A 26,869-nucleotide genomic window follows, 5' to 3' on the forward strand; every position below is an offset into this window, starting at 1 on the left:
AGGACTGCCGCGCTTCAGTCTTGTGCCTGCGACTTCAAAGAAGCAACCGAACAAAAGGTCCCATCAACAACTGACATCAAACGACGACACGTGACACGGCCATCACCCCAAAGGCACGCAAACAACCAATCAATTACCAACAACAATAATGTCTTCAATTGTTGCTATTCAATACAAAATTGGACTGTAAATATGTAAATGACTATATGGACTGTATATAGTCACCAGTCGTGGAATGAATTATATCAATGAACTACACGGTTAGGTTACACATTAGGGATGGGCGAGTACCGATAGCAGCTATCGTATCGGGCCCATACTGGCCTTATTTCAATGGATCGGCTACTCGTGAAGGTTGGCGATACCAGTAATCGATACTTCAACCGAGGATCCGCTGTATACCTGAATGTTGGCAATCCACTATTTTCACACGTGTTTGGGAGATTTTGTTCACGTTTAATAAAACCAAGGTTGAACTTTTTGGCCATAACGGCAAAAAGTTTTGTTTGGCGTTAACACAATACCGCTCCTCACCAGAAAAACACCATACTTACAGTGAAGCGCGGCGGCGTCAGCATCATGCTTTGGTGCGGTTTTTCTTCAGCTTCAGTTTTTAACCGCAGCACTTCAGTCAGTAATAGGAAGCAATGAAGTACAAATACTTTGTTACCGTAGTGAAGCAGATGTTTCCGGTACAGTATCTGTACTTTGAGTATTCTTCTGACAACTTTTTACTTTTACTCCCGACATTTGAAAACAAACATCTGTACTTTCTAATCCTCAACCTGCAACTACCAGCCTCTGTGTTAAAAAAACAAACAAACAAAAAACAATCTGTCTAATCATAAACATACAGGTGAGGTCTAACTTTTCAGTTATGGCTAGCTAATTTAGCTTTTTTGTTTGTTTGTTAGTTGGTTCAGATTGTTGACAAAACTATGAGAACACGTTTTGATAACGTGTTATCGTTCTCCTCCAATAATTATTTTTCATTGTGCTTTCATTTTACCCTTTCAGAATCCATACATTTTTACTTTCACTTCAAGATTTGAAGCAGTACACAACTGATTTTGACACAACTGTCTGTCCTTTTACTTAAGTACAGAGTGTATGTACTTTTGCCACCTCTTCCATCTTTTAAGATGCTTATATAAATCTCATTAGGCTCACGGGTGAGCTGGAGCTTATCCCAACTGACGTTGAGCGCGAGGTGGGGCACACCCCGCACTGGTCGCCAGCCAATCGCAGGGCACATATTGACAAACAACGTTCACAATCACATTTCCACCTGTGAACAATTTACAGGGATGGAAATAACTTGTTAACTTGCAAATGTTCCCTTTCACCTCCGACCTCCCAACTGGGTCGAAGGAGCAAGTATCCGCTAAGACGACGACGACAACAAATAAGTCTTTCGGAGCAATGGCCCATTTAATACACTCGCACTGCAGCTTTGACATAAAGTGCAATTATAAGCATTTGACATTTATACAGAAAAAAACCCTAAACAAATAACATAGTGATATTTATAGTTGTTGTTTTTTTTAAACTGGACGCAATGATATGGATTGCTATGGCAAAGAAAGAAAAAATGTTTTGTCAGACATCATATGCTATGGCATTGGATTAGGACAGGAAAACGATCATTGTATCAAAATGAAAGCATTGTAAATCACAAAAATCCTTGGCAACAACAGCGAAGACATCTTTGATGGACTGCTCCTCAAAATTAGTGCTTTGGAATACATGCGTGAAACTGCTCACCCACCTTTCATGTAAACAAGTTAAGGCCAATATTGTCCCAAAGACAATACATTGAGCTGAATGATCTCAGAGCTACAACAACAAATCTCTCATAAGGCTCATTTCACAAGACAACCACGTAGTACTTTTTTTTTTTAACATTGTTAGACCAAATTAAGACAAACATTCTCTGAGGAGCTTCGAGAGGAGCTACAAATTGCCAAGTGTCACGTTAGTGAATTGTCTACCTGTGTGGCGACGCATCATCATTTGGGCTCCAATTATGTATAATAAAGTCATCAGATGACTTCCAACATCAACAGTTACTAATAGATACTAATCTTTATTTGCTTGTCCTGACGCTTTTGACTGTGTGACAAAATCAATGGAGGAATTCAAGTGGGAATACAAAAAAATAAATAAAAAATAAAAATCATATTGCTCTAAGAGCATGTCATCGCTGACAGGCGGAAGCATGTCCAAATATGGTCAATTTCATATATATAGATTTTTTTTTTTTTTACAAATTGATACTATTGGTCTGCCCCCATTAAATGTGTAGAAAACAGCTTGAGAAAAAAATCTATTAACACTCTTCAATGCCTAACTGCCTGAGAAGTGTTGTAAAACGCCACAGTACGATAGCAGTAAAAGGTATAATAGCAACTGAAAAAATGCGAGGTTTGGTAACTCAAGAAAGATGACGCCTTTTTGTTTTTGTTTTGTTTTAAATTATTTCCTGACAAGTAGTGATTTTAGAGATGTGATGATTCTGCCCGACAGCAATGATAGACTGTGTGCAAAACAATTCTGCCTTCACAAAATATAATCATCCTCAAGTTTTGATTAATTTCATGTTTAATATAGTAAGGCCCCGCATTTTATCAATTATTATTATTATTTTTAACCTATCCTCCATTATTCACTGTTTACATGTTTAGGCCCAAGGAATAAAAGTAATGCTTTGGCACATCGGGTGGCTCCTTGCGGCCATGGAACTGTTGAGGTGAGTTGAGGAGCTTCATTTAGACTAGTCATTTGCTGCATCTTGTGGTATCTATAAGCAATTACAGTACAATGTAAACCTTTTTTTTTTTTGGACTCGCGGCAGGGTTCAGTCTTTATTCATCCACTGAACACTAACGTGGCTGTAGTCCTGCAGCGGTGAAGAACGGCACTGCATTACTTTGGTTCTCTCATGTAGCTAAATGAGGTACCCGAAATATTAGAAACACCTCTCAGTGGAAAATGTGAATCATCCATCCATCCATTTTCTTTACCGCTTATCCTGACTCGGGTCGCGGGCAAAATGAGAATCCTTATATTTGTCAAGGCACATTGTACTTGAGCATGCAGTTACTGTACGACAATTAAATGAAAACAATGCTTCATTTAATTATGAGACAGTACATTCATAAAGTAAAACAGAAGTTTTTCACATTTCGGTGCAAATTGTATTTTTATACTGTAGGTTTATCTGTGCCGCTGGAAAACCCGGAAACTATTTGAAAGGAATGTCACACCTGACATTCAGATTACAATCGTGGATTTGTGGGAAAACAAAACCTCCAGAACAAGACACGTAAGTAGACATACAAACTCAGCAGCTAAACCGACCAAAAGTGTAACACGGGGCCACCTGATGATTATGAATTGGCTTTTATCAATGCGCCGACTGCCTCGCTAGCTGCTCAGAGACTGGGTTCCTGAATTTACCCCACTGCCACTTTGAACGGTGAACTAAAGCTACGAGCGCCAACTGTGGCGTTCCACTTTGTCACTGCAGACGCCGCTATTACAAAAACAAACAAAAGAAGCTGATACACACTCTACACTGGATTGTTTTTTGCATTAAACGGAAGTGTGCAAACATGGTTCTGCCATTTTATAATTTGGGAAATGCTGTGACATACGGGAAGGTGGTTGAGCATTTATTCGATATCCTTGATATCTAGCTGAAGGTACATGCACTACTACTCTTTGTCTTCTCTAGTAAAACAATTCTGCACACGAGTAGAATGTATGTCTTACTAGTAACATTTCCCCCCCCCCCCCCCCAACTGCTAGTGCCACTTTTGGCCTACTAGTATGCAATTAAACCTTACTAGTAAACTACTGTAAAACACTAGTAGGCACGTATCATTCACTAGCAACCTTCTTATCAAGGGTATCAAATAGATGCAAACGGCTTTCCAGAAAACCTTTTGAGCATTTATTCGTTGTCCTTGATAACCAGCATAAGGTCGGTGCACTGGTACACACTTGAGGACACAGCGCATACTAGTACATGGACCTTAAGCTGGATATCAAGAATATTTAATATTTGCTCAAACAGCTTTCCGTAGTGATATTCTCATATTATACTGTAGTTTAAGGGCAGTAAGTACTGCTTTAGCATTATTTGTTGACTACAGATTGAAAGGATGCACTACCCAAAATAATCGCTAGTGAGTATTTGGTGGGTGTTGCATTGTTTTGTTGCCGTCTTATTAAAGTGTCGCATCCGCACAGACTGTACGGTCTGCGAGATGCACCCTCGTCTTGCCTGCGGCACGTACGCGATATAAAAAGTGACAAGACGAAGCAATCACAAACGAAGAGTGAGACGCAGAAGTAGTGAAGAAGGGCACGCTTTGGTGAAAGTGAAGGAACGGCGAAGAAATGTTCCCTCCGCGAAGGGCGAGACGACAAGACAACATTTCAAGAGTACTCCCGGGACTTTGAGGACGTGAACCGTAAAAAAAAAAAAAAAAAAAAAAAAATTAGAAACCAGCAGATCACAACCGACTGAAAAATAGTCAAGTTATGTTGTACAAAAAAAGCAAAAAGAGCAGAAATTGAATATCTTCTTTGAAGTAAAGAGCTGTCATTCACTGATCCTCCCTGGAAAGTGTTTGCTTTCTTCATTTGCTTTGCAATCCGTTCAGTAGAGTCCAGCAATTGATCGTGTAAACACCCCCTCGCCCCCCCAAAAAAAACAAAAACATCCACCAGTGAATAAATCTCAATCGCAGGGCCAAGCGTGGCTGTGATTGGCTGCTCGAGTCCTCAGCTGTCAGACCGCCACGTTTGTCGCGCCTCCACTTCCTCCGACACCACCAACAGAAGTTCACAGTTCTTCCCTCGCAGCTGCTGGCGGAGGAACTTCCTGGTTTGTGGGCAGGATTTACAAGAAAACAGAACAGCCTCAGTCCAGAAAAAAAACTCTCGGTCCACCGGAGGAAAAACTACAAACCAACGACACAAAGACCAATTTCTTTTGGGAAAGCCTTTGACAGCAGTACAAAAAGCTTTTTGTATCCAGTTGGAAACTGCAAAGTTCAAAGTGCATGACTGTCAAATCATCAGAACGAGTGTCCCATTTGTATATTTCATATTTTAAAAGGAGAGGGAAATGTTGCCGTCTTCAATCCCAATCCACGACATGAGTGGTTCCCAAACTTTTTTACTCTCCAACTACCACAGATTGACCAACATTATGATGCAGTAACATAGTAGACCTAAGTGTTCATCAAAATATGAAGTTTTACTCATCAAATTCTTCCTTTTAAGCCACTGTAGCATTATGCAAAGTTTGAACATTGTCACTGCACTTAAATGTAGGAAAAGAAAAATAACGGGTCAATTAATATGTACTGCACATAAATGTTAAAATTATTACGGTACTTGAATGTTTTAAAACAAAACATTTCTTAAAGAGTAAATGCAAATGTATTGCACTGTACTTAATACTAAAATACATCTGAACTGTCCTTAAAAAAACTATATTTGAAAAGCAAAAAAAAATGTACTACTGTACTGCATTACAACAAAGTTTAAACAGGCGGTACGCATATCTACAAGCTTCATGTTTGATTGCATTTCATGCTTTAAATTTACGAGGTATTGTTTGATTTTTGATTTTTTTTGGCACAAGACAAATTCACGAGTTGTGGCGTGAAAATATTGTTCATGTAAGCAGAGCAACACACCTCAACAAGGATGGCTATAAATTGCTTTGTTTGTATTCATTCTCTAAAATACACGTAGCGCAAAAGATTATGTTATTATTATGTATTCGTTTGTTCAACATTGTATACACAAATTTGACCAGCTGACGTTGCTCTCGTACACTGTAAATATACGCCGGCATTGACGCAATTAACAGTGCGCCCGAGTCGTCAGCCAATCAGAAAATGGGTGACATGTTGAGAAAGAATAAAGTTTTACTCTTTAACCCTAATTTGAAGGCGTATTTGACCAGATTTCCTATAGGCGATATCATACAAAAAAGGCACACAAAAAACAAAGTTTCACCGGAAGCAATGATCCGATTTTCTAAATTCTTGCTGGGGGTTGCACTCAGGTTGAAGCGGCCGTTCCGACCAGACTCCACCATTTTGACAGATTGTCATTTTGGGCAAATCTTGTCACGTTGCTATTAAAATTATACAGTTCTGAAAAAAAATAAGCATTCAGAATATGCTTAAGTATTATTATTATTTCAAACAAACAAATAAACAAACAAAGATGCTAAATAAAATCCTCCTCTCGATCCACACCTGCTACTCCCCGGAGTTGAGGAAACACAACATAGTTAAGAACCCGAGAATCTCACCTGAGCTCATCTGGACTGCCGATGGGTTGAGGACCACGCAGCTTGGAGTCCAGGTTGTAGTAGACCCCCGCCACCTCTCGGACCCCGATCCAGTGCTGGCGTTTGAGCGGCAGCTGCAGAGGCCCCCAGCGCAAATTGGACGGAACGTTGAGAATGAAGCCGGTCACGTTGGACAGCGCGATGCTGCCGACGTCCCTGCACGGAACAAAGGCGACGTTTGTATGTTTTTGTCCTCATGTCACCTTTTGAGTTGCAGTTTTGTGACAAACATACCGTTAAAAGCAGCAACCTAACTGGCACCTTCGCACCAATGCAGCAAAATTTAGATTTAAAAAGAAGTGGCCTCTTTCACACATATTAAGACATACAGCAGACTCATTGGGCCCAAACATTAGGTATGCCTGCAACAATCTAATAAGATCCAATACAAATACTTGTACCAAAATGTTTGCCTTTATAGCGGTTAAAATACTCAGTTTTGACTGATACTGTCAGAGAGATATAAGGTATATTTAACAGTATTTGTATTATTGTAGTTATAGTCTACAGTATGCCGTATTGGTTTTATCATATCAACGTGATTTCATGTAGTAAAACACACAAGCGCAACAAAATATTGCTCTTGATATAACTTTTGGACTTGCTCTCGCAGATGTCCCGAATGTTTTGGCCAGTTGATTGATTTGTTGACAGGACCGTGTCGAAACAATGTTAATTAATGTCACATCAGCCTGTTTTGACTCGGGCAAACAAACAACAATCCTTCTTTTCTGATAACCTTTTGCTGAGGGAAGCACGTCTGTGGTTAAAATCCTGATAAAAAAACTAAACGGTGAGCACTGAATATATTTGAGACCCTCCAAATTAAGGAAATTGAGGCCAAATGGGATCACCTCATTTTGCCTTTTAAATTCCTGTAAAGCGAACACAACAGATGGAAAAGACATATACTGTGTTGTATTTTAGGCCACTGCTAACTGTGCAGTTTTGTTCCTGGTAAAACCGCCAGCAGTGATTAATTCGACCTGCATTCCATTTACATTTAAGAGGAATAATTTGAGGGTTTTTTATCACGTTTTACAGAACACTTCTTCTATATTAGATTGATCGATGAAATCAACATTTTTAAATTTCCGTCCTTTTATTCAAAAACAGGACATTATTTCAAATTGACAGTGCAGAAAATGCACAACAAATAAATTGCCTATGATTGAGTTACTAGTTTGGTCTGAAAATGGTGATCATTTTTTTCCCAAAGTCAAAGCAGACGTTCGCAAATGGCTTATTTTGATTAAACACAAATATAGTCAGTCACCTTGCAGGAAGGTCACAGAAACCTAATATTTACTGTCGAGGGGCTGAAATGCCAAGGATTTAGACAATGTTTCTAAACGACTAATCGATGCACCTGTATTGTAAATAATTAAAAAGTATAAGTAAAAACAATTTCACACATTTTAATATTTATTTTATTAAATAATTGGTTAAAGCGTGTAAGCGGTACAGAAAATAGATTAGTAGTATTACATTTATTCATTCTAACATTCGAAAGGATCTTTATTTCAAAATTAAAATGAATATATACTTTACTCATTCACAAGGGAAATTCACTGGCAACTATTTAACATATCATTGATACATTTTAACATTTTAGCTCATGTATGAATGACCTGTGCCCTCCGTCCCTTTTAAAAATCAAATGTGGCCCTTGTGCACACTCTCACACAGTAGGAGTCGCTTTCTGTACTTCAAGCTATAATCTTCACTAAAAGCGTTCAGAATTGAACTCCAAAGCAATGCTGAGTACCTTTCCAAGGGCAAAACAAAAAAGGTACATGCAAGTCGGAAAAGTGTCAAGGTTCAAAATGTTTGTGCGGCGCTCTGCTGTGAGATTTTTTGTAATGTAAACTACGTGCCTCAGCTGAATAAAGGTTGGGAAACACTGGCAAAAAGGGACGATGATGTACTTTGTATTAAGTCTGTGGAAGTGAAAACGCCATGTTGATCTTGTGCAAAGGTTTCCTTCGAGTCCCGCTTTACACACCTCCTTTTATCCCACCAAACGGCCTCAAAGCCTCGTGTCTGCAGGGCGGCCATGATGACGTTCACGTCGTAGTTCCCGTTGCCCAGCATGCCCTTCTTGTGAGGCGTCACCAGAGTGCTGGGGGAAAGCCTGAGAGAGAGAGAGAGAGAGAGGAACGCGTTAGGCGCATTCGTGCGTACGGAGGTACATTTTACTTGACAGATGTCCGCACACCTCTGGTAGATCTCCTGCAAGGTGTCCCTGCTGAAGGCTGACCCGTCCTGAAAGACGTTATTGAGCGCGTGCAGGGCGCACAGCTCCCGCCACTGCTTCTCGTGGTAAATCGTCGCGCGCGTGGCCGAGGCTCGGGGAAGCTGCGGCGTGGTGAGCGTGCAAGAGAAGGTGGGAATATCCTGCGGCGGATCCCCGCACTTGCGCTCCTCTGCTCTCGCGACCCCGCCCGCGCATTTCTGCTTGCTGACCTTCCAGGGCATGCAACCCAGCTCCTGAAGACCCCCCTTGCTCTTCCCCTTCCACTCGCCACCTGGATACGGAGTGCTGCCCATCCCGCGTCGTTCGCCACGCACCTTCAGGTAGCTACATCTGCATCCTGACAACCATCGCCATGGTGACCACGCAGCTGCTTGGACAAGAGGAGCTTTTGTGTTTCTGGTCGATTGAAAGGGGGGCTGAGGGTTAACGCTTTTAATTTGGGAAAAACAGAAGTGTGCGCATGGGAAATAGTGGAACTGAAAACTGAAGATTACACGTCCGCCACAGTGACAACTGTCTCCATCCTCTATGTGATTTTGCGTTGACCGTCTTCCGTCTTAGAGTTGTTTTGCTTTTTGTTCCATCGCCAGGCTTTCCAAACTTCCACAGTTGATGTCAGAAACTAAACAAATCACAAACAAGGATTACAGGACAGTCCATTATGAAGAGCTAAAAATCACATTTCGGTCAGCAGACCCCAGCATGAGAACATAAACATCCTCAGCAGCTTTGGAGGAAGCTGGCAGCTCAGTTAGCTAGCAGCAACACAACAGCCTCGCAAAGAACACACAGACACACACACACACACTCACACATTGGCCTTCTCTGCCGCTAAAAGCCGCAAATATACTCACATAGAAAACAAAAGCGTCCAGATTGGAGCGACCCCGAAGCAGTGACAGATTGGCTCGTCTTGTGCCTGCGCGACGCGACAATGTTGTCTTGAGCAAACAAGCCCCAGTGCCTCCTCTCTTTCTTTTTCAAATATGTTTAATAACTTGTTTTTTTGGGACGGCGACAACTTACCGGAGCACTTCTGCGTCCCACCCGCCCGCCCCGCCGCACACAGCTTTGAGGGCTGTGTCCTTTTTGGCTCCTTTGTCTCGAGTGACTTTTGGGCAAGTGGCTCCTCTTGCGGTGGCTGGCTGCGTCTGCGGCCGCGCATGCGCACTGGCCTGGCTGTGGCTCCATGTTGCCGAGGGAGGAAAGAAAGGCAGCGAGCGGCCCAAACCACACCTTTCCACCTCATTGTTTCAATGTTGTGCGGCAAACCGTCTGATTATCTCCAAACTATTTTGTGTGTTCATTGCGCACCGAAACCTATTAACTAAACATTCCTGAGAAAAACAAAACAAAAACAAAAACAGAAGTAGCCCACAGATATAAAAGTCATTTCTGAGAGTCAAGCATCTGCGAATTTTGTGAAAGCTGAGACACTTTCGGAGTCACGTGACTGGCGCTGTGTGGTCAAAACATTTGTTGCTGAGAGTCAAGTAATTGATTTATTGTGTGGCTCCCGAGAGCCAAGCAATGTGTCCTGATGTGCATTTCTCCTACTCTATTGTTGTTGTGCTAAAAATAACAATAATAATAATAATAATAATAAGTCTTGGGTAAGTGCAGTGGTGGATGGCCAAAACATTAGAAGCACTGACCAACGTTTACAACCTCAATTCAAATATAAAACAAGCAAATTGTACAACCCCAATTCCAACGAAGTTGGGACGTTGTGTCAAACATAAATGAAAACAAAAGATATTTAATGTTCAAACCTATAAACTTGATTGTTTTTAGCAAATAATCCTTAACTTAGAATTTTATGGCTGCAACATGTTTCAAAAAGCTGGGACAGGGTCATGTTTACCACTGTGTTACATCACCTTTTCTTTTAATAACATTCAATAAACGTTTGGGAACTGAGGACACTAATTGTTGAAGCTTTGGAGGTGGAATTCTTTCCCATTCTTGCTTGATGCACAGCTTCAGCTGTTCAACAGTCCGGGGTCTCCGTTGTGGTATTTTACGCTTCATAATGCACCACACATTTTCAATGGGAGACAGGTCTGGACTGCAGGCAGGCCAGTCTCGTACCCGCACTCTTACTACGAAGCCACGCTGTTGTAACACGTGCAGACTGCGGTTTGGCATAGTCTTGCTGAAATAAGCAGGGGCGTCCGTGAAAAAGACGTTGCTTGGATGGCAGCATATGTTTCTCCAAAACCTGGATGTACCTTTCAGCATTAATGGTGCCTTCACAGATGTGTAAGTTACCCATGGCATTGGCACTAACACAGCCCCATACTATCACAGATGCTGGCTTTTGAACTTTGCGTCCATAACAGTCCGGATGGTTCTTTTCCTCTTTGGGCCGGAGGACACGACGTCCACAATTTCCGAAAACAATTTGAAATGCGGACTCGTCGGACCACGGAACACTTTTCCACTTTGCATCAGTCCATCTTAGATGAGCTCAGGCCCAGAGAAGCCGGCTTTTGCTTTGCATAGTAGAGTTTCAAGTTGCACTTACGGATGTAGCGCAGAACTGTATTTACGGACATTGGTTTTCTGAAGTGTTCCTGAGCCCATGTGGTGATATCCTTTACACATTGATGTCGGCTTTTGATGCAGTGCCGCCTGAGGGATCGAAGGTCACGGGCATTCAATGTTGGTTTTCGGCCTTGCCGCTTACATTACATTACCTTTTGATGATATTATGGACCGTAGATGATGAAATCCCTAAATTCCTTGCAATTGTACATTGAGGAACATTGTCCTTAAACTGTTCGACTATTTTCTCACGCACTTGTTCACAAAGAGGTGAACCTCGCCCCATCTTTGCTTGTGAATGACTCAGCAATTCAGGGAAGCTCCTTTTATACCCAATCATGGCACCCACCTGTTCCCAATTAGCCTGTTCACCTGTGGGATGTTCCAAACAGGTGTTTGATGAGCATTCCTCAACTTTCTCAGTCTTTTTTGCCACCTGTCCCAGCTTTTTTGGAATGTGTTGCAGCCATAAAATTCCAAGTTAAGGATTATTTACTAACAACAATCAAGTTTATCAGTTTGAACATTAAATATCTTGTCTTTATAGTGTATTCAATTAAATATAGGTTGAACATAATTTGCAAATCATTGTATTCTGTTTTTATTCATGTTTAACACAACGTCCCAACTTCATTGGAATTGTACATGACAATAGCCAGCTTCACAGATTCCAATTCAAACAGAGGTCAGTAATGGTGTCGCTGACCACCTGAAATGTTTCTTAGTTAGAAAAAATTCCTACCTAACAACATAAACAGTGACCTATGATTAATTGCAGCAAAAAAGGAGGAATGCTAATGGTAATAGTGTGTTGATATTCAGTGGTAGAAGTTAAGAAATGTTCCACGTACACTCGTTCAAGCCAGCCTTGTTTACACTCACTCTCAAATTTTAGGGGTGCGAACAGGAACTATAGTAACAATGGGACTGTTCCATTAACCGCTCACATTTGAGATGATCTTCACAGGGCCAGCAATCTGACTCACAAATCACAATTGCGTCAGAACAAGTGAAGTTTGACGAGCAAAACACACCTGTAGCAGTCTGCACACATGAATACATTTTATAATCTGAATCTATAGGGAGTATTATGTATTTTATTTTTATTTTTTATGTTCTTGTCACATTATTAGATAAATGTTGAATTCCGAAATGCTTCAGATGATGTACTGTATGATGGCACGGTAGTGTGCTGTAGTATTGTATAACTGTGCCATGAGAGTGGCTTAAGTCAGGGAAGTCCCCTTTGAAGGTCCAGGTACCAAATGCGAGGCCCGCCAGTGGCGTCCTCAGAAAGTCCAAACAATCTCATTGATGCGGTTGTGCTCCAAGAGAGTGACAAAAACTCATGCTCCTCGTTTACTGAAAAAACTTGATAGAATGCTGAAAGTCACGCATTCAGTTGAAAGTAATTGTGTGAAAGTGGAGTCAAGCGTTTTGTCGAGCATTCACACGTACAGTATGCTGTTGTACCTAAAAGAAAGAAGAAAAGAAGAAGAAAAAAAAACCTTGATTGAGAAATGTAAGCGTTTGCATTTTTCCTTAAGTTATACATGGATCACACTTTCAGGAATTTCACTAAATGAGCTGACCATTCTGCTTTGGTTTCTGACATTTTTGGCTGAGGTTTTCCAATTCCTGCTGGTAATTAAAATGACCATCACAAGGGACTTTCCCAGACGTTGTGCCTGGCAAATGCATCAAGTGACTATGCAACCTTAAAGTGGCATTTCAGCTGTCTTTCCATGTAAAGTAACACCAACTCCAACCCTTCTCTCCTTCCCCACTGCACACCGCGGCCTCTGCGTAGCTAAATGTGGTGTGAAACTGTTGGAAGGTAATCTCCAACATGACACATCTTTCTCGCTCTCCGTCGCCCCATCCAGCTCGAGAGACAAAATCATGCAGGGAGCGCGAAAACAAAAATTCAGTAGATGCTGAACATTTTGTGGGAATAGGTGATTGCAGGTCATTTTAAACTGCAGGACTTAGAAAATTTAAAATATATTTAATTCATATCATGACATTGTTTCAGTCTGCTATTGTATTTTATTTGTATTGTTTTACCTGTAACAAGAACAGCAGAAGCTCTCCGATGTAAGAGGTAGGTGAGTGCTTTCAGAGCATGTTTTGACTTAAGATTGTCAGATTGAACAGTCACTTCTCCATACATCACAGCTTCCTATCAGATCCACAGTTAGATCTTAAAAGGAGGCTGCACATTCATGGATACCCACAACCTTGCCTGAATTTTTTATTTTCTTGTTATCATGCATTACTGCAATTGTTGTACAAAATGTGACTTTACCATACACAATTTAACTTTTTTTTTTTTAAATAAAAACCTCATCTACAAATGGCCTGGCCAATCTGTCTATTTTCAAAATTAAATGTGGTCCCTGAGGACAAACGTTTGCCTGCTCCTGCTGTATATGAATGCATGTAAATATGTACTTGTATATCTATCTCTCCATATATAAAAACCTACAGAGGTACTAAATTGGCAGTGGCAGTTAAAGTAACAGTGGCTCCTTTTTTTATATGATTTCATAGTGTCCCAGTTTTCTGCTCAGTGCAGAGGTCATGTCAGCAAGCAGCTCCTCTCTGATGCCTTCATCCCTCCTCTGCAGCTCATGGATAAAATGTCCCCCGAGCCCCTTCAGTTCTAGGACCCGCCCCACCAGCAGCCTGCGTGTCACGCTCTGCTCCTCCGGGGACCGATCTGGCCTAGTGTCCAGCAGCTCAGGCCTCTGACCGTATAGAGACGTCAGTCTTTTCACACCGCCGACATCCGTATCCAGCAGCCGCTCAAAAGTGTGCCGTCGACCCAGGCGGTCAGCATGGGTGAGCACTGGGATAACGTGGCCTCGGATGCCATCTCCAAACAGGTCCAGTATAGCTTGGATCACTTGCATAGTCTCCTGGTGGGTTTCGTTGCTGGAGCGTGGCGCCTGCATCACCAGCAGAACGGCGTGAGGACCGGGGCCCACGAGCTGAACGCTCCTCAGGGCTTCTTTGGCTCTCGTTATTCTCCCCAACGATACACCCAGTAGATCCGGGGTGTCGACCACAGTAAGTTCTCTACCGTCCACTATTGCCCTTCTTCTGGTGCTCTCCATGAGATGTTCCTCTGGTTGTTCTGCACTGCAGCCCAACAAAGTGTTTGCCACTGATGTGCGTCCTCCACCAGCAGGGCCCACGAGGATTAGTCTGAGGGCTGCTTTCAAGGGACTGGACAGGTTCAGTCTAATGTTCTCATTCTCCAAACTCCCTTCACTAGACCCTGTAGAGGTGACAAATATAGGTTCTCACTTTACGCCCAAAACAGTATAACTTGACTTTTGAGTTTAATTCGTTCCATGACCACACTCCTAACTCAACTCACTTTGACTTTTTGAAATGAATTGAAATGCCATTAATCATTTTGTTACCAGTTTTGAATAAGGAAAAACAGCACTGTATTGTATAAAAACATGATAAAACATAATGTAATAAACGAATTTTATAAAGTGTGATTTGCTGTACGTTACGAGTAGGTGAGTATGTGTGCCTTTAAGGGGCGTGGCCTGAAGAGTGTTGCCAAGAACTACTGCAAAATCCCTACTTGTTTGAAATAGTGATAAGAGTATGACGTTATTGTACACCGTTGTATTTGGCAGCTTTAAAATAGACAAAGCAGAAACGTCAGATTAGAAAGTACAAGAACTGACCTGTGATGGATCTGATGATAGGAAGCATCCAATGGAATTTGGAGGAAAACGCTGACGGGGAATTAATAGTAAAAATAACAACATTATTTTGGGTATTACTTGTCGTTGATGTGTGTTAGGTGAAAGGAGCACACAAAAACGTCAACCTGGACTGATTTCTTTATCCTATGGAACGGTCTATCTTCTCTGCCACTTTTATTAACAATGAGCTTCATTTCTCAAAGAATACTATAGTGATTACAATGATTTGGTGCTGAGTTTGGTACTAACAGCGCACAGTACACACATAATTGAAATAACTAGAGACTACAAAGTCTAGAAAGTAATGTAGTAACAAAGAAAGTGAGAAGTGTGCTTACCTTTGATAAACTTCCAAATTCGAGACAGCCATTTACACAGGCTCTGGATTCCTATAGACAAAACGTAGCAGACAGGTCGTGTATGTTGTTGCTGTTCGGCACTATCTGAATTTATTCTGAGGGAATATTGTTGCATGTTGTACCTCGGAGGGTCCCCACAATGCGGCTCACCCAGCCCCAAAGAGCTGACAGACCTGAGAAAAAAACGGACATGAGTGGCATCGTGGTCATATTTCTTATTACATACACAGTATGTAGAGATCTGGATGTGGTAATAAAGGTACAGCACAACAGAGTAAGCGTAACTGAACTCACCCGTCAAAGAGCAGAAGAGACGAATTGGCCATCGGATCAGTGCAGGAAGGGCTGCAGATGGGGGACAAGACAGCTTCACTGAAAACATTGCCTCAACTTGCCAAAATGCTTTGAAAGTACCTAACTTTTCAGCTACATTTACTATTTCTAGTCAGGTTGTCCCCACTTTTACTGAAGCTCCCCAATTGCCACTTTAGTCTTGTTGATGACATTTTCACTTAGGGGTTTACTCACTTCTGTTGCCAGTGGTTTAGACATCAATGGCTGTGTGTTAATCCTTCTTAAGGAGCAAGCTGTACACTAAGTGCTTGACATTGTAGCAAAGTGTTAATTCTTCTGTGTTGTCCCATAAAAACACAATAACATGAGGGGTGTACTCACTTTTCTGAGCGATTGAGTAATACATTCAAGCCCCCCACACTACTCTCTGGAGGTCAACTTTTAACAGTGGGACTGATTAGTGCAAATCTATTCAGTTTATCAAGTTTCTAGCCTTCGCTCTGTACAGTGATGACATGAGAGTCGTCGTGATTTATCTGGCAGGGCATCTTTCCAAACTGAACCTAACCGGTGTGTCAACAGGTGACTGACTCTGTGAGAATCTGTAGAGAAGATACCCCACCACGGTGAAAGCTCCCCACTGGGCATTGCTGCCGCTCAGCCACCAGCCTAAAGAGAAACGCAAGGGGAAAAAAGTAGTGCATCATGAGCATGAATTGACCTACAAATTGTCTTCTGGATGAATGGATACACATCCCCGCAGACCCATTCTAAAAGAACATCATCTTCCCAGACAAGAGGAAGTTATTTTAGCTACAAGGAGGGTGGCCAAATTCACATTTCCTTCTATTTTCACTTCCTGCAGAACAGGAGGTCCCAAAAATACTTTTTTGTCCTCATAGTGTGTTCATGTAGTATATTTACAATGCATACATATACTGTAGTGAACAATGAAGATAGATTAGTGTCTTACCTGTAACTGCATCCTCAGTGTTGCTGGTTTCACATTTACAATCCATTTCTCAAGCAAACTGACAACCCTTGAACACAACACAACTGGAGGCTTTAAAAGCACGCCCAGTTTCAAGTTAAACATTCATTCGAAAAAGATGAGCTAATACACTGACAAATAGATTCAAACAATAGCTGAAACTTGCAGACAGTTTAAACATAAAAAACATCTGTTTTACCGAAAGACAGATTGACCTCGTCCTTTCCGTAAGTCAAACTTTGATCACATAGACTTTGACCGTGATGCCTTCTTTGCCTGCGCAGGCCTGCCCCCAACAAGAACACACTGCTTATGCTAATGTACTGCGCGACCAAACAATGTTGCGGTATGCCACTCACGCTGCAGCCTTTCTTTCGGTCAACACACCTTCTTTGTGGGACAAGTAGAACTGGAAATGTTGCTACGATGTATTGAGCTGCAGTTCAAATAAAACAAGATGAGTTATTCAAAGTTTTATTTTTGCAAATGAAGTAGTTTAGATCACATGCCAATGCACGCAGATATATATATAAATATATATATATATTTTAAATGAGGCTGCGTTACTGTAGCATAAAGACACAGATTACAGAGATATCAGCATTGACATTCCAGCCTCAAGTGTAGTCCTAGCAAACAAATAAGGATGTTTTAATGACACTGGAAAGCTATTTCAGTCATTTCAAATGATTGGTCACGAGTCTCCAAAATGACATTTACAGCCACTATCAAGCATAACTTGAACGACGAAAATGAGCACAGTTGGTCACTATCTAGAGTCACATGCGGCCAGTTGCTTAATCAGAGCATCCATCAGCTCCTGCTTCTTGGTGCCAGTGGTCCGAATGCCAAACTGCTTGCAGGCCTCCTTGAGCAGTGCCACAGTCATCTTTCCCAGAGTACCTTTCTGTATGTGGGCTCTCAGCTCATCTTCCGATACCTCCACTTTGGGCTTCTTCTCTGCTGTCCCGCCAGCATCTGCTTTAAGACATGAAAGTCAACAATGAAATAAAAAGAAGATAGCAAAGATTGTGCTACACACTTGCACAATTCAGTAACAATCACTCCAAATAGTTTCAGGATGACTTAATCACTCACCCGCTTTGCGTTTGGCGCCTGGTTTGGTGTCCGGGTTATAGTCTGCAGGGTAGACAAGATCTTTAAAATCCTGGACCAGAGGACCCAGACGGCGGTCAATCTGGTCCACTTTTGGCACTGAAAGAGACCACAATAGAACTGAGATGACGGCTTGACAAACAATGAATTTGGTGTGGCTTTTGTCTTACTGATGAGGTCCTCTATGTCGTCTGGAGCCATCATACCCAGAGCCAAGGCCTCCAAGTTCCTGAAGTGTTGCTGGAGGACAGGATTCTCAAATGCCTCACTCCTGCATGATGTTACAGAGAATGGGAAACAAAATCTTCACAATCTATTGTGAGGCAATACAAAAGTTGTATCATAAATTCTGCTTTTACAAAGATAAAACTGTAACTGTGGTTGTAGCGTATAACTGCACTGCATCACCAAAATGTTACAAACAGCTCCTATACGCACTCACAGAAGAAGAAGGTATGCCGAATGTCGTATCGTCTATTGCAATAAATCTCCTTAGAAATTAACTTTTTCGACAGAACCTCCTACCTGTACTTGAACCTTAGCTTATGTACAATCTCCCTCATCTTGTCCACTTGCGTTTGTGAAGCACACGGAGCCTGCGGGGGATCCAGATTCCGCAAATCATCAGCAAACGGCAGGTAGATGACATTAAAACCTGAAGAAGACAGAAGATTAGAGAGAAACTTTAGCATTACATTTCCTTCGTTGCCTGCTTGTCTTCATTTACACTGGCAGTGTAGTACCTGGTGGCGTCGTCTGTACCTTCCCCTCGTCCACCTCCTCTTTCTGAGGCACCAAGGCAACAAATCGAGGCGGGTAATTTCTGCGGGAAATGCAGCGACACAGAGCAAAGACGTTCCTCTCGATGCACTTTGTCAACAGTGCTGAGAACAGACAGGAGCTTCCTGGCAAGAAAAAACATTATTTGTATATTACAACCCCAATTCCAATGAAGTTGGGAAGTTGTGTTAAACATAAATAAAAAGAGAATACAATGATTTGCAAATCATGTTCAACCTATATTTAATTGAATACTCTACAAAGACAAGATATTTAATGCTAAACTTTATTGTTTTTAGCAAATAATCATTAACTTGGAATTTTATGGCTGCAACACGTTCCAAAAAAGCTGGGACAGGTGGCAAAAAAGAGTGAGAAAGTTGAGGAATGCTCATCAAACACCTGTTTGGAACATCCCACAGGTGAACAGGCTAATTGGGAACAGGTGGGTGCCATGATTGGGTCTAAAAAGGAGCTTCCCTGAATTGCTCAGTCATTCACAAGCAAAGATGGGGCGAGGTTCACCTCTTTGTGATTAAGTCCGTGAGAAAATAGTCGAAGAGTTTAAGGACAATGTTCCTCAACATACAATCGTGAGGAATTTGGGGATTTTATCATCTACAGTCCATAATATCATCAAAAGGTTCAGAGAATCTGGAGAAATCACTGCATGTAACCGGCAAGGTGCTACATCCGTAAGTGCAACTTGAAAATCTACTATGCAAAGCAAAAGCCATTTATCAACAACACCCAGAAACGCCGCCGGGTTCTGTGGGCCCGAACTCATCTAAGATGGACCGATGAAAAGTGGAAAAGTGTTCTGTGGTCCTACGAGTCCACATTTCAAATAGTTTTTGGAAATTGTGGATGTCGTGTCCTCCGGGCCAAAGAGGAAAAGAACCATCCGGACTGTTATGGACGCTAAGTTCAAAAGCCAGCATCTGTGATGGTATGGGGCTGTGTTAGTGCCAATGGCATCGGTAACTTACACATCTGTGAAGGCACCATTAATGCTGAAAGGTACATCCAGGTTTTGGAGAAACATATGCTGCCATCCAAGCAACGTCTTTTTAATGGACGCCCCTGCTTATTTCAGCAAGACAATGCCAAACCACATTCTGCACGTGTTACAATAGCGTGGCTTCGTAGTAAAAGAGTGCGGGTACTAGACTGGCCTGCCTGCAGTCCCATTGAAAATGTGTGGCACATTATGAAGCGTAAAATATGACAACGGAGACCCCGGACTGTTGAACAGCTGAAGCTATACATCAAGCAAGAATGGGAAATAATTCCACCTACAAAGCTTCAAGAATTAGTGTCCTCAGTTCCCAAACGTTTATTGAATGTTGTTAAAAGAAAAGGTGATGTAACACAGTGGTAAACATGACCCTGTCCCAGCTTTTTTTAAACATGTTGCAGCCATAAAATTCCAAGTTAATGATTATTTGCTAAAAAAATAAAGTCTATCAGTTTGAACATTAAATATCTTGTCTTTGTAGTGTATTCAATTAAATATAGGTCAAACATGATTTGCAAATCATTGTATTGTTTTTATTTGTTTAACACAACGTCCCAACTTCATTGGAATTGGGGTTGTAAAACTAAATGTTAATAACCTGATGTCTGTCAGCATGCTCACATACAAATACACACTAGAAATATGAAAAATGAAAACTCTGCTGCCACTGTGATTGAAACAAAATGATCTATTAGGAGCATCTTCTGATTTACTCATGACTTGCTAATTCAATAAAATGCTGATAAAGTGGAACATCTGCAGAGGGCGGCTAATGATTTAAAATAATTATTGGAATCATAATCATCTTCATTAAAAGAATATTGCGTTCGTATCAGAACAATTAACATCGGGTGTTACCTTTCACCTCGCCCTCCTCGGGATAGAGGAAGACAGCGGGACGAATATGGTGGTACACTTTGAGCTTTTCCATCGCTTTGAATCCGATCAAAAACAAACCGGGATCGTCAAACTTCTTGATGGCATCCACCTCTTCTCTCTCCATCACTATCTGCTTGTTACCATACACCTGCAACAGGGAGGGGGTTATTCCTCTTGAAAACACTTAAGGCTGAAAAGGTTGTTTATTTCAATAAGCTGTGTCGCAGTGTTGTACGTGAACGAGTTCAATGAAGGAATGTTCATAAACTAGTTCATATTTTGTGCGACCGTAGAACTGATTTGAGTTCATTTCAGCCTTGATGAACGTTATTGAGAACGCGCTCATTTTGGGGTCAAATAACGGTTTTCGAAGGAAAGTTCATTTTCATTCAAGAGTGCCATGTTTTGTTAGGGACTTCCAGGACAAACCCATCTGAACACACTAAACACGAGCCTTCATATGTCGGCGGATAAACGCTGTATTTGGCAACCGATTCAGTGCGGCCACAGCCGCCATTCGTGGCAGGCACGTCGCGCAGCGTGAGAACGTGAGGTGCGTTCGGGGACACTGCGTAAATGGGGGTGAAAATGTGCTTCGGTGGTTCTTTTGTAATACGGTACATAATTGTAAAAAATGATTACTAGGGAAATGATTATTTGTATCAGAATTCGTTAGTTAAAACTCTGTTTGATCACACTGTCGTGATATGGAATTTATTAATATCCATCCATCCACTTATCCTCACTAGTGTCGCGGGCATGCTGGAGCCTATCCCAGCTATCTTTGGGCGAGAGGCGGGGTACACCCATAACTGGTCGCCAGCCAAGAATAGATAAAATCGAACATTTTCTTAATATAGTCAGCCAAAGCTGCAAGGAATGCAAAGTTATCAATATCCTTACACCATTGTTCCCGTCATACCATGTTGCGTGTTTTTGTTCACACATTAAGGACAAAAGTCCTGCATTTTTTTTTATTCCTCATTTTAAGAAAGACCATTCAAGCAACAAGTCTTTCCTCAGGTTTTTGAGATTGTAGGGTGAAAGCTCCAGCTGGCTACTAGGGTGGACTGGATGAGTGGCAACAATGGGGAAAATGAAATGCCAGTATTTTAAGGGCAATAGCCCCTCAGCAACATATTGAGAAAAAAACAAAAAAGAACTATGAACTAGATCCGTTTTGGAATGGTGAACTCAGAGCTCCAAACCTATTTAAAAAAAATAAATAAAATAAAAAATACCAAAAAATAATTTCCAGATCAATTTTGTCAAAGTTTGTCTGAATATCCATATTTTCACAACTTTGTCAAGAAAATTACCTTGCGAGTCATAATCGTTAATAGATTATGGCTTCCATATTTGTCATTGTAATGTTTTTATTCCATCAACCATAGTTGACGCCTGAAGCAAAGTACCAGTATATGAGATTTCGACATTCCATCATCAAAAATGTCTATGGATTAATTCACATTTTGCCAATTCTGTTTTCAACCCTGGTAACAAACAGATTAATCAGCTCTCAAAACGTCAAAATTAAAACTCAGCACTCTATTTTGTAAACAAACAACATTGTTGATAGATTGAATTGGATAGTTTATGTATGAACATTCGTTTTGGTTTCTGTTTTATGCAATGTACTTCTTGTACAAGTCTTCTCTTCCATGCTATTTATATTTCCTATATCCACAATTGCTGCTGAAATGACGCAAGTTTCCCCATTGTGGTTATCTTCTCTTATATTACAAATATTTATTAGTAATAATAATATAGTTTTTTGCTGGCCACATTCTGAAGTAACATGCGCAGTGACGTACTAATTAATTTCCGGTTCAGACACAGCGTCCTGTGTGGACAATGTGTTGACACCGGACACAAAGACAACATTCGCCTCCGCGGCGGGTATAATAAAATAGCGTGCTCCAAGCAGCTGTTCAATGTGGATGCGCCGGTAATGTCAGACGCTGGATTATTATTATTTTTTTCCCAGTATCTGGAAAACTCAGTATCACGGCCATAACGAGTCAACGTTCAGTGATTTCCCTAACAAAATACGGACGTTCCGTAACATTTGGCAGCTCTGTGAACTGAACTTCTAACTAGTTTGCATAGAAAATTAACTTTCCCAACACTGCTGTGTTGCTACCTGGGCTTTCTTTATCTCACTGGGCAGCAGCAGGCTTCCTGTTTGTGTATGGAAGGTGCGGGTTTTGCTGCGGACCGGCTCGTTACTTTTCCTGTACAGCCTGATGGTGCTTGGTTTTCGAGCAGTCACTGCAATGGAGTACATTCCAACGGCGACACTCACGCCCTCACCGAGACACAGATTGAGCCTAAAGATAAGCGACAAGGGTTGAGAAGATGAGAGGGAAAGAGTGCATCTACTAAAGAAAGACACAAAGATGAAAAGCGAAGCATGGAGGTGCAACTGAAAACCTACCGGGTCATCGCTCTCTTCCTCAGCTCCTTGGCCCGCACCCTCTTCTGGAGGTCTTCCAGTTTTTCACAAGGCTCAAGCTGCAAGCCCAGTTCACTCTCATCCTCCGGCGGTGTTACGACATCACGGAAGAAGAGGGAGACGTCGAAGCCGCCTGCTTTCATCAGGTGCATTAGCTCTATGACAACACCTGAAACAAAAAAAAAAGAGGACAAGCGAATTACCTCAAAACAGGAAGTGAATATATGGCCAGCTTACAAGTGTCAAACTCAAGACCTGTGGGCAAGATCAAGGCTTTCCATGGCATTTTGTGTGACCCACAGAGGCTTGCAAGTTTTCCTTGGCTTATATTCAAATTCTGTCTTACGATGGAGCAGTTATTAAGGTTCCCATGCAGAACATATAAGGTTCAGGGACAATGCAGTAAGTGTAACTGCCTTGGACTCCAGCCACACACCGATAATTCACAATGTTCTACCTATTATTGTTGGACTTGTCTGCATCCTTCATTTCCGAATACAAACGATTGATGTTGCACTGTCCTAAAAAGAAAAGATTTAAACTGTTGATGTTTAATTTCAATGTCATTAAATGCTGTGTTTGGCTGGCGACCAGTTCCAGTTGTACCCCGGGCTCTCGCCCAGAGTCAGCTGGGATTGGCTCCAGCACGCCTGCGACCGTAGTGAGGAGAAGCGGTACGGAAAATGGATGGATGTCAAATGTGTTCCTGTTTACATTGTTTTTTTTGTTTGGTTTTTTTCTGCATTTTGTTCCCTTTCTGTACTCATGTGAACTGAACTGTGAACCAAGGACTGAACTGAACCATGATTTTTGGAAGACTGTTATATCTGCAATTACACATTTATGTGGTTTTACCCTTATAATTGGCACCCAGAGGGCAACCATAATGCCGATGTGGCCTCTCATAAAAACAAGTTTGAAACCCCCGGCTTATACTCTTCAGGGAAAACACAGATACACTATATTGCCAAAAGTATTTGCTCACCTGCTTTGATTCACATATGATTTTAAGTGATATCCCATTCTAAATCTGTACGGTTTAATATGATGTTGGTCTACCCTTTGCAGGTATAACAGCTTCAGCTCTTGTGCTACTTGGGACCCACCAGTTTCTCTGAGGTCGCTGGCTTGTGTGCGAGCCAGTCGATCTTTGGGACTATCGCCCCCGTGTGGTTGATCCCTGCAGGTAAAGACGAGAAGGAGTTTGTGCCCCAGTTGGAGCTTGCAGTCCCGGTACAGATTGGCACAACACCACAGTGCGTCGCACAATGATGTTTCGTCACTGCCCATGGTCTCCGCTGCCAACAGCGCACCCTTTTCCCCCCGTAGTGCGTCGACTTGCTGCACTTGCTTTGCACCTGTGAAAACGACAATGGATGTATAGAGAGATAAGTAATAGATGAGAATCAGTACAACCTTGAATCCAATTCATGTTCCTGTTCAAAAGGAAAAATACAAAACACAAATGCATTCCAGTCAGAATGACTGGATGCAGCAGCCAATCATTGCAGCAGAGCGAACTCACGTGGCACTCATGATAGGCTGCCACTGTGGTCTGCACTTTCGTTTGAAGGGAAGTTTTAACAGTTTTGAAAACCGCAGTATACCTCCAACCGGTGAATGGCCCACACATACTGGGAACTGCTTTAAATTGTGAAAAAAAATTCACAATACGACTCCTTTAAACAAATCTCAAAATCTGAACTGCCAGTAATACAACACTGAGACTGGTTCAAATGTTTACAGACTGGAGGAATGTCTCACCAAGTTCACTCAGGCTGTGGTACACGTAGACATGCTTGAAAGAGTTGGTAGGGTCTTTGCTCTGCTTGGTGCCGTAGAAAACCAATGCTACAAGGTCTCCGGGACTGCTTATGATCTTCCTGGTGTACACGCTGCGTACCACCTGCAAAAAACAAAACACTTTTGAGCTGTGGCATACTGTATGTGCAGTATATAAACAGACTGTGAAAGAGTTACTTACTTGCATGGTCATGTCAAAATTTGACAGCTCGCCATCCTCTCCTTTGATGAACATTTCCTTTGACGCATCCACCAAGAAAATTAAACAGTTTCTCCCTGTGATTTTGTAATCTAAAAAAAAATAAAAATAAAAATAAATGTTTAAGTATGGCAAAATGTTTTTTTCCAGTTTGTTAGCATGCAGAAAACATGCATGTGATACAGTGTAAAAGTGAAACCCATTCTAAAAGAGCAGAATTCAATTGTGGAGTGCAAAAGAGGCATTCCGAGCACCTTGTGGTTGCTCTCCCTCCTCCTGTGCTACACCGTCATCGTCATTCCGGAAGTAGGCGTTCCACTCTGCCATTGTTGACGTCTGTAACATGTTATAAAGAATGGCGCAAAAAGAGTCACTCACAACGCTTCGTCATTGTGCCTTGTTCTAAAATCTTCCGTGTCGTGGTCGTACAATCGACTTAAGAACCAACGGGGAGATAATGTTCACGTGATAGAATCAAGTCAATTCCTGCACTACGAAGAATGCTAGCTTAGCTTCGCCAATGTTTGCCTTATTTGGATTTAGACATGGCAGCGATGCAGATCCAATTAGTCTACTGGCGCCCAAAGAACTATTCGGTTTTAACGGATAATTAGCCCGTTTCTTCATGTATGTAACTGTGTGAGACAACAAAGTTACTTACTGAAAGGTTTAGCGCAATGACAGGCAGTCCAACTCTTTTCGACGAGTTGCCCGTGGTGCCCGCGCCTCGTCGACGATTGGTCAAATTTGGTCCATCCAAGAAATTGACCAATCACATTGTAATAGGCGGAGTTATGATCACGGCGGGGTGTTTCGGGAAGTCATTTTTTTTCTGGGTCATGCTTTAAGTTTTCGATTTAAAAGTTAATCTGTTATTCATTTATTTGAACGCTGCAGTTAAAGACTGTAGTGCGTATACATCCTTTTATAAGGTTAAATTCATGTTCATACCATTAAAAATGGAGAAATACGTTTTATTTTTAATTATTTTATTTTAATTATAATCAATTGTCCCTCTGCAGCAATTGTAATATTTTTTTTTGTAGTTATTAAAGATTTTTATTTTAAAGTTCCAAAGTAATGTACCAAACTTGTAGATTTACAGAGGCACCGACACGCCACGCTCTTGAGTTAGGTAAGTTTTTGACACGCCACCTGCTGGTGGTGAAGTTTGCTTCATCAATGCCGCCAATAAAACAGTAGAACCAGTAATTTCCCCAGCAACAAACCAACAAATTAAATGTTGTATACTCTCTGCGTGCGTTCGTAGCAAAAGGTTGAAGATATAATTGTTTCTATTATCGTCATTTTAATATTTCAGTTATTCCTTGTGCTGAGTAATAGGGTGTTTTTGGACCGAATTACCTTTCAGTAAAAATATTACTTTGTAGTGTTACATACATATTTACATACAGTAGGCTATATCCAATCCTTTAAAAAATGTGTTTAATTATAATGCCTCAAGGGAAATTGAATTTACCCTCTGCTATATATTTTTCTTTGCACAACCAGAGAACCAGATGATACACATAATTGAGGCGTGCAAGAAGAGGTGTCAGAGAGAGACTACTGAAATGGAATAATAATATAATATAAAAATAAAATATTAATTGGGTTAACTGCATGCTATTGTAAGTTTAGGTTGTGGAAATATACTTCCCTACAAAATGTGTGTAAATTGAACTTCTGCAACGTTGCGTGCGCCATGTTTTGTTTTAATTTATTTTTATTTTTTTAGGTTTCTGTAATAGTAGAAACAGCCACAAGGTGGCACTGTAAACTCATAATAAAAACCTACCTTAAAAAGTCCATCAAACGTGTGTCATTGAAAAATAAAAAAGCAAGGCTGTCCTGCTCCACTCCATCGTCTGCATCTGGCTGATCATTGCCCCCAATGCAAGTGGACTATAACAGTGAAAGTGTGCTCAATTCTTGTATTTGCACGTTTATTTAGATGTTGCCACAATGTTTTCTCACTTGGAACTTGTACCGCTGTAAAATTCCATAGAATTTGTAGTGCAGTGCGTAATCCTGTTAACTAACAACAGCAATCAAAACCTC

The 26,869-nt window shown here is 41.4% G+C and overlaps 3 protein-coding genes across 5 annotated transcripts; all 3 read right to left on the reverse strand.

The window, feature by feature from the left end:
- Positions 1 to 1,409: 1,409 nt before the first annotated feature.
- On the reverse strand, positions 1,410 to 9,656 carry josd1 (Josephin domain containing 1). The gene is made up of 6 exons (XM_061756112.1): positions 9,491 to 9,656; positions 9,131 to 9,258; positions 8,598 to 9,032; positions 8,385 to 8,513; positions 6,341 to 6,535; positions 1,410 to 4,891 (listed from the first exon to the last, which is right to left on the reverse strand). Exons 2-6 carry the CDS (start codon positions 9,157 to 9,159, stop codon positions 4,792 to 4,794), a joined length of 888 nt encoding a protein of 295 aa, XP_061612096.1. The 5' UTR covers positions 9,160 to 9,258; positions 9,491 to 9,656; the 3' UTR covers positions 1,410 to 4,791.
- A 2,112-nt stretch (positions 9,657 to 11,768) lies between these two features.
- On the reverse strand, positions 11,769 to 16,896 carry LOC133469378 (GTPase IMAP family member 4-like). 2 transcript variants are annotated; one of them, XM_061756338.1, is made up of 8 exons: positions 16,758 to 16,896; positions 16,541 to 16,630; positions 16,159 to 16,236; positions 15,568 to 15,618; positions 15,396 to 15,446; positions 15,253 to 15,303; positions 14,894 to 14,944; positions 11,769 to 14,466 (listed from the first exon to the last, which is right to left on the reverse strand). In XM_061756338.1, exons 2-8 carry the CDS (start codon positions 16,584 to 16,586, stop codon positions 13,721 to 13,723), a joined length of 1,074 nt encoding a protein of 357 aa, XP_061612322.1. In that variant the 5' UTR covers positions 16,587 to 16,630; positions 16,758 to 16,896; the 3' UTR covers positions 11,769 to 13,720. The 2 variants fall into 2 exon arrangements, with proteins under 2 accessions (XP_061612322.1, XP_061612323.1); XM_061756339.1 differs by having other exon boundaries at positions 16,541 to 16,607; positions 16,758 to 16,882.
- A 123-nt stretch (positions 16,897 to 17,019) lies between these two features.
- On the reverse strand, positions 17,020 to 25,553 carry xrcc6 (X-ray repair complementing defective repair in Chinese hamster cells 6). Of its 2 annotated transcripts, none has more exons than XM_061756337.1 (13): positions 25,470 to 25,553; positions 25,063 to 25,144; positions 24,791 to 24,900; positions 24,571 to 24,712; positions 23,913 to 24,164; positions 22,789 to 22,975; positions 22,495 to 22,681; positions 20,331 to 20,499; positions 18,418 to 18,579; positions 18,200 to 18,329; positions 17,845 to 17,945; positions 17,657 to 17,773; positions 17,020 to 17,536 (listed from the first exon to the last, which is right to left on the reverse strand). In XM_061756337.1, exons 2-13 carry the CDS (start codon positions 25,133 to 25,135, stop codon positions 17,328 to 17,330), a joined length of 1,839 nt encoding a protein of 612 aa, XP_061612321.1. In that variant the 5' UTR covers positions 25,136 to 25,144; positions 25,470 to 25,553; the 3' UTR covers positions 17,020 to 17,327. The 2 variants fall into 2 exon arrangements, with proteins under 2 accessions (XP_061612321.1, XP_061612320.1); XM_061756336.1 differs by having other exon boundaries at positions 17,020 to 17,539.
- Positions 25,554 to 26,869: the final 1,316 nt, after the last annotated feature.

The sequence above is a fragment of the Phyllopteryx taeniolatus genome, chromosome 19, assembly GCF_024500385.1.
Source record: "Phyllopteryx taeniolatus isolate TA_2022b chromosome 19, UOR_Ptae_1.2, whole genome shotgun sequence".
Taxonomy (NCBI): domain Eukaryota; kingdom Metazoa; phylum Chordata; class Actinopteri; order Syngnathiformes; family Syngnathidae; genus Phyllopteryx; species Phyllopteryx taeniolatus.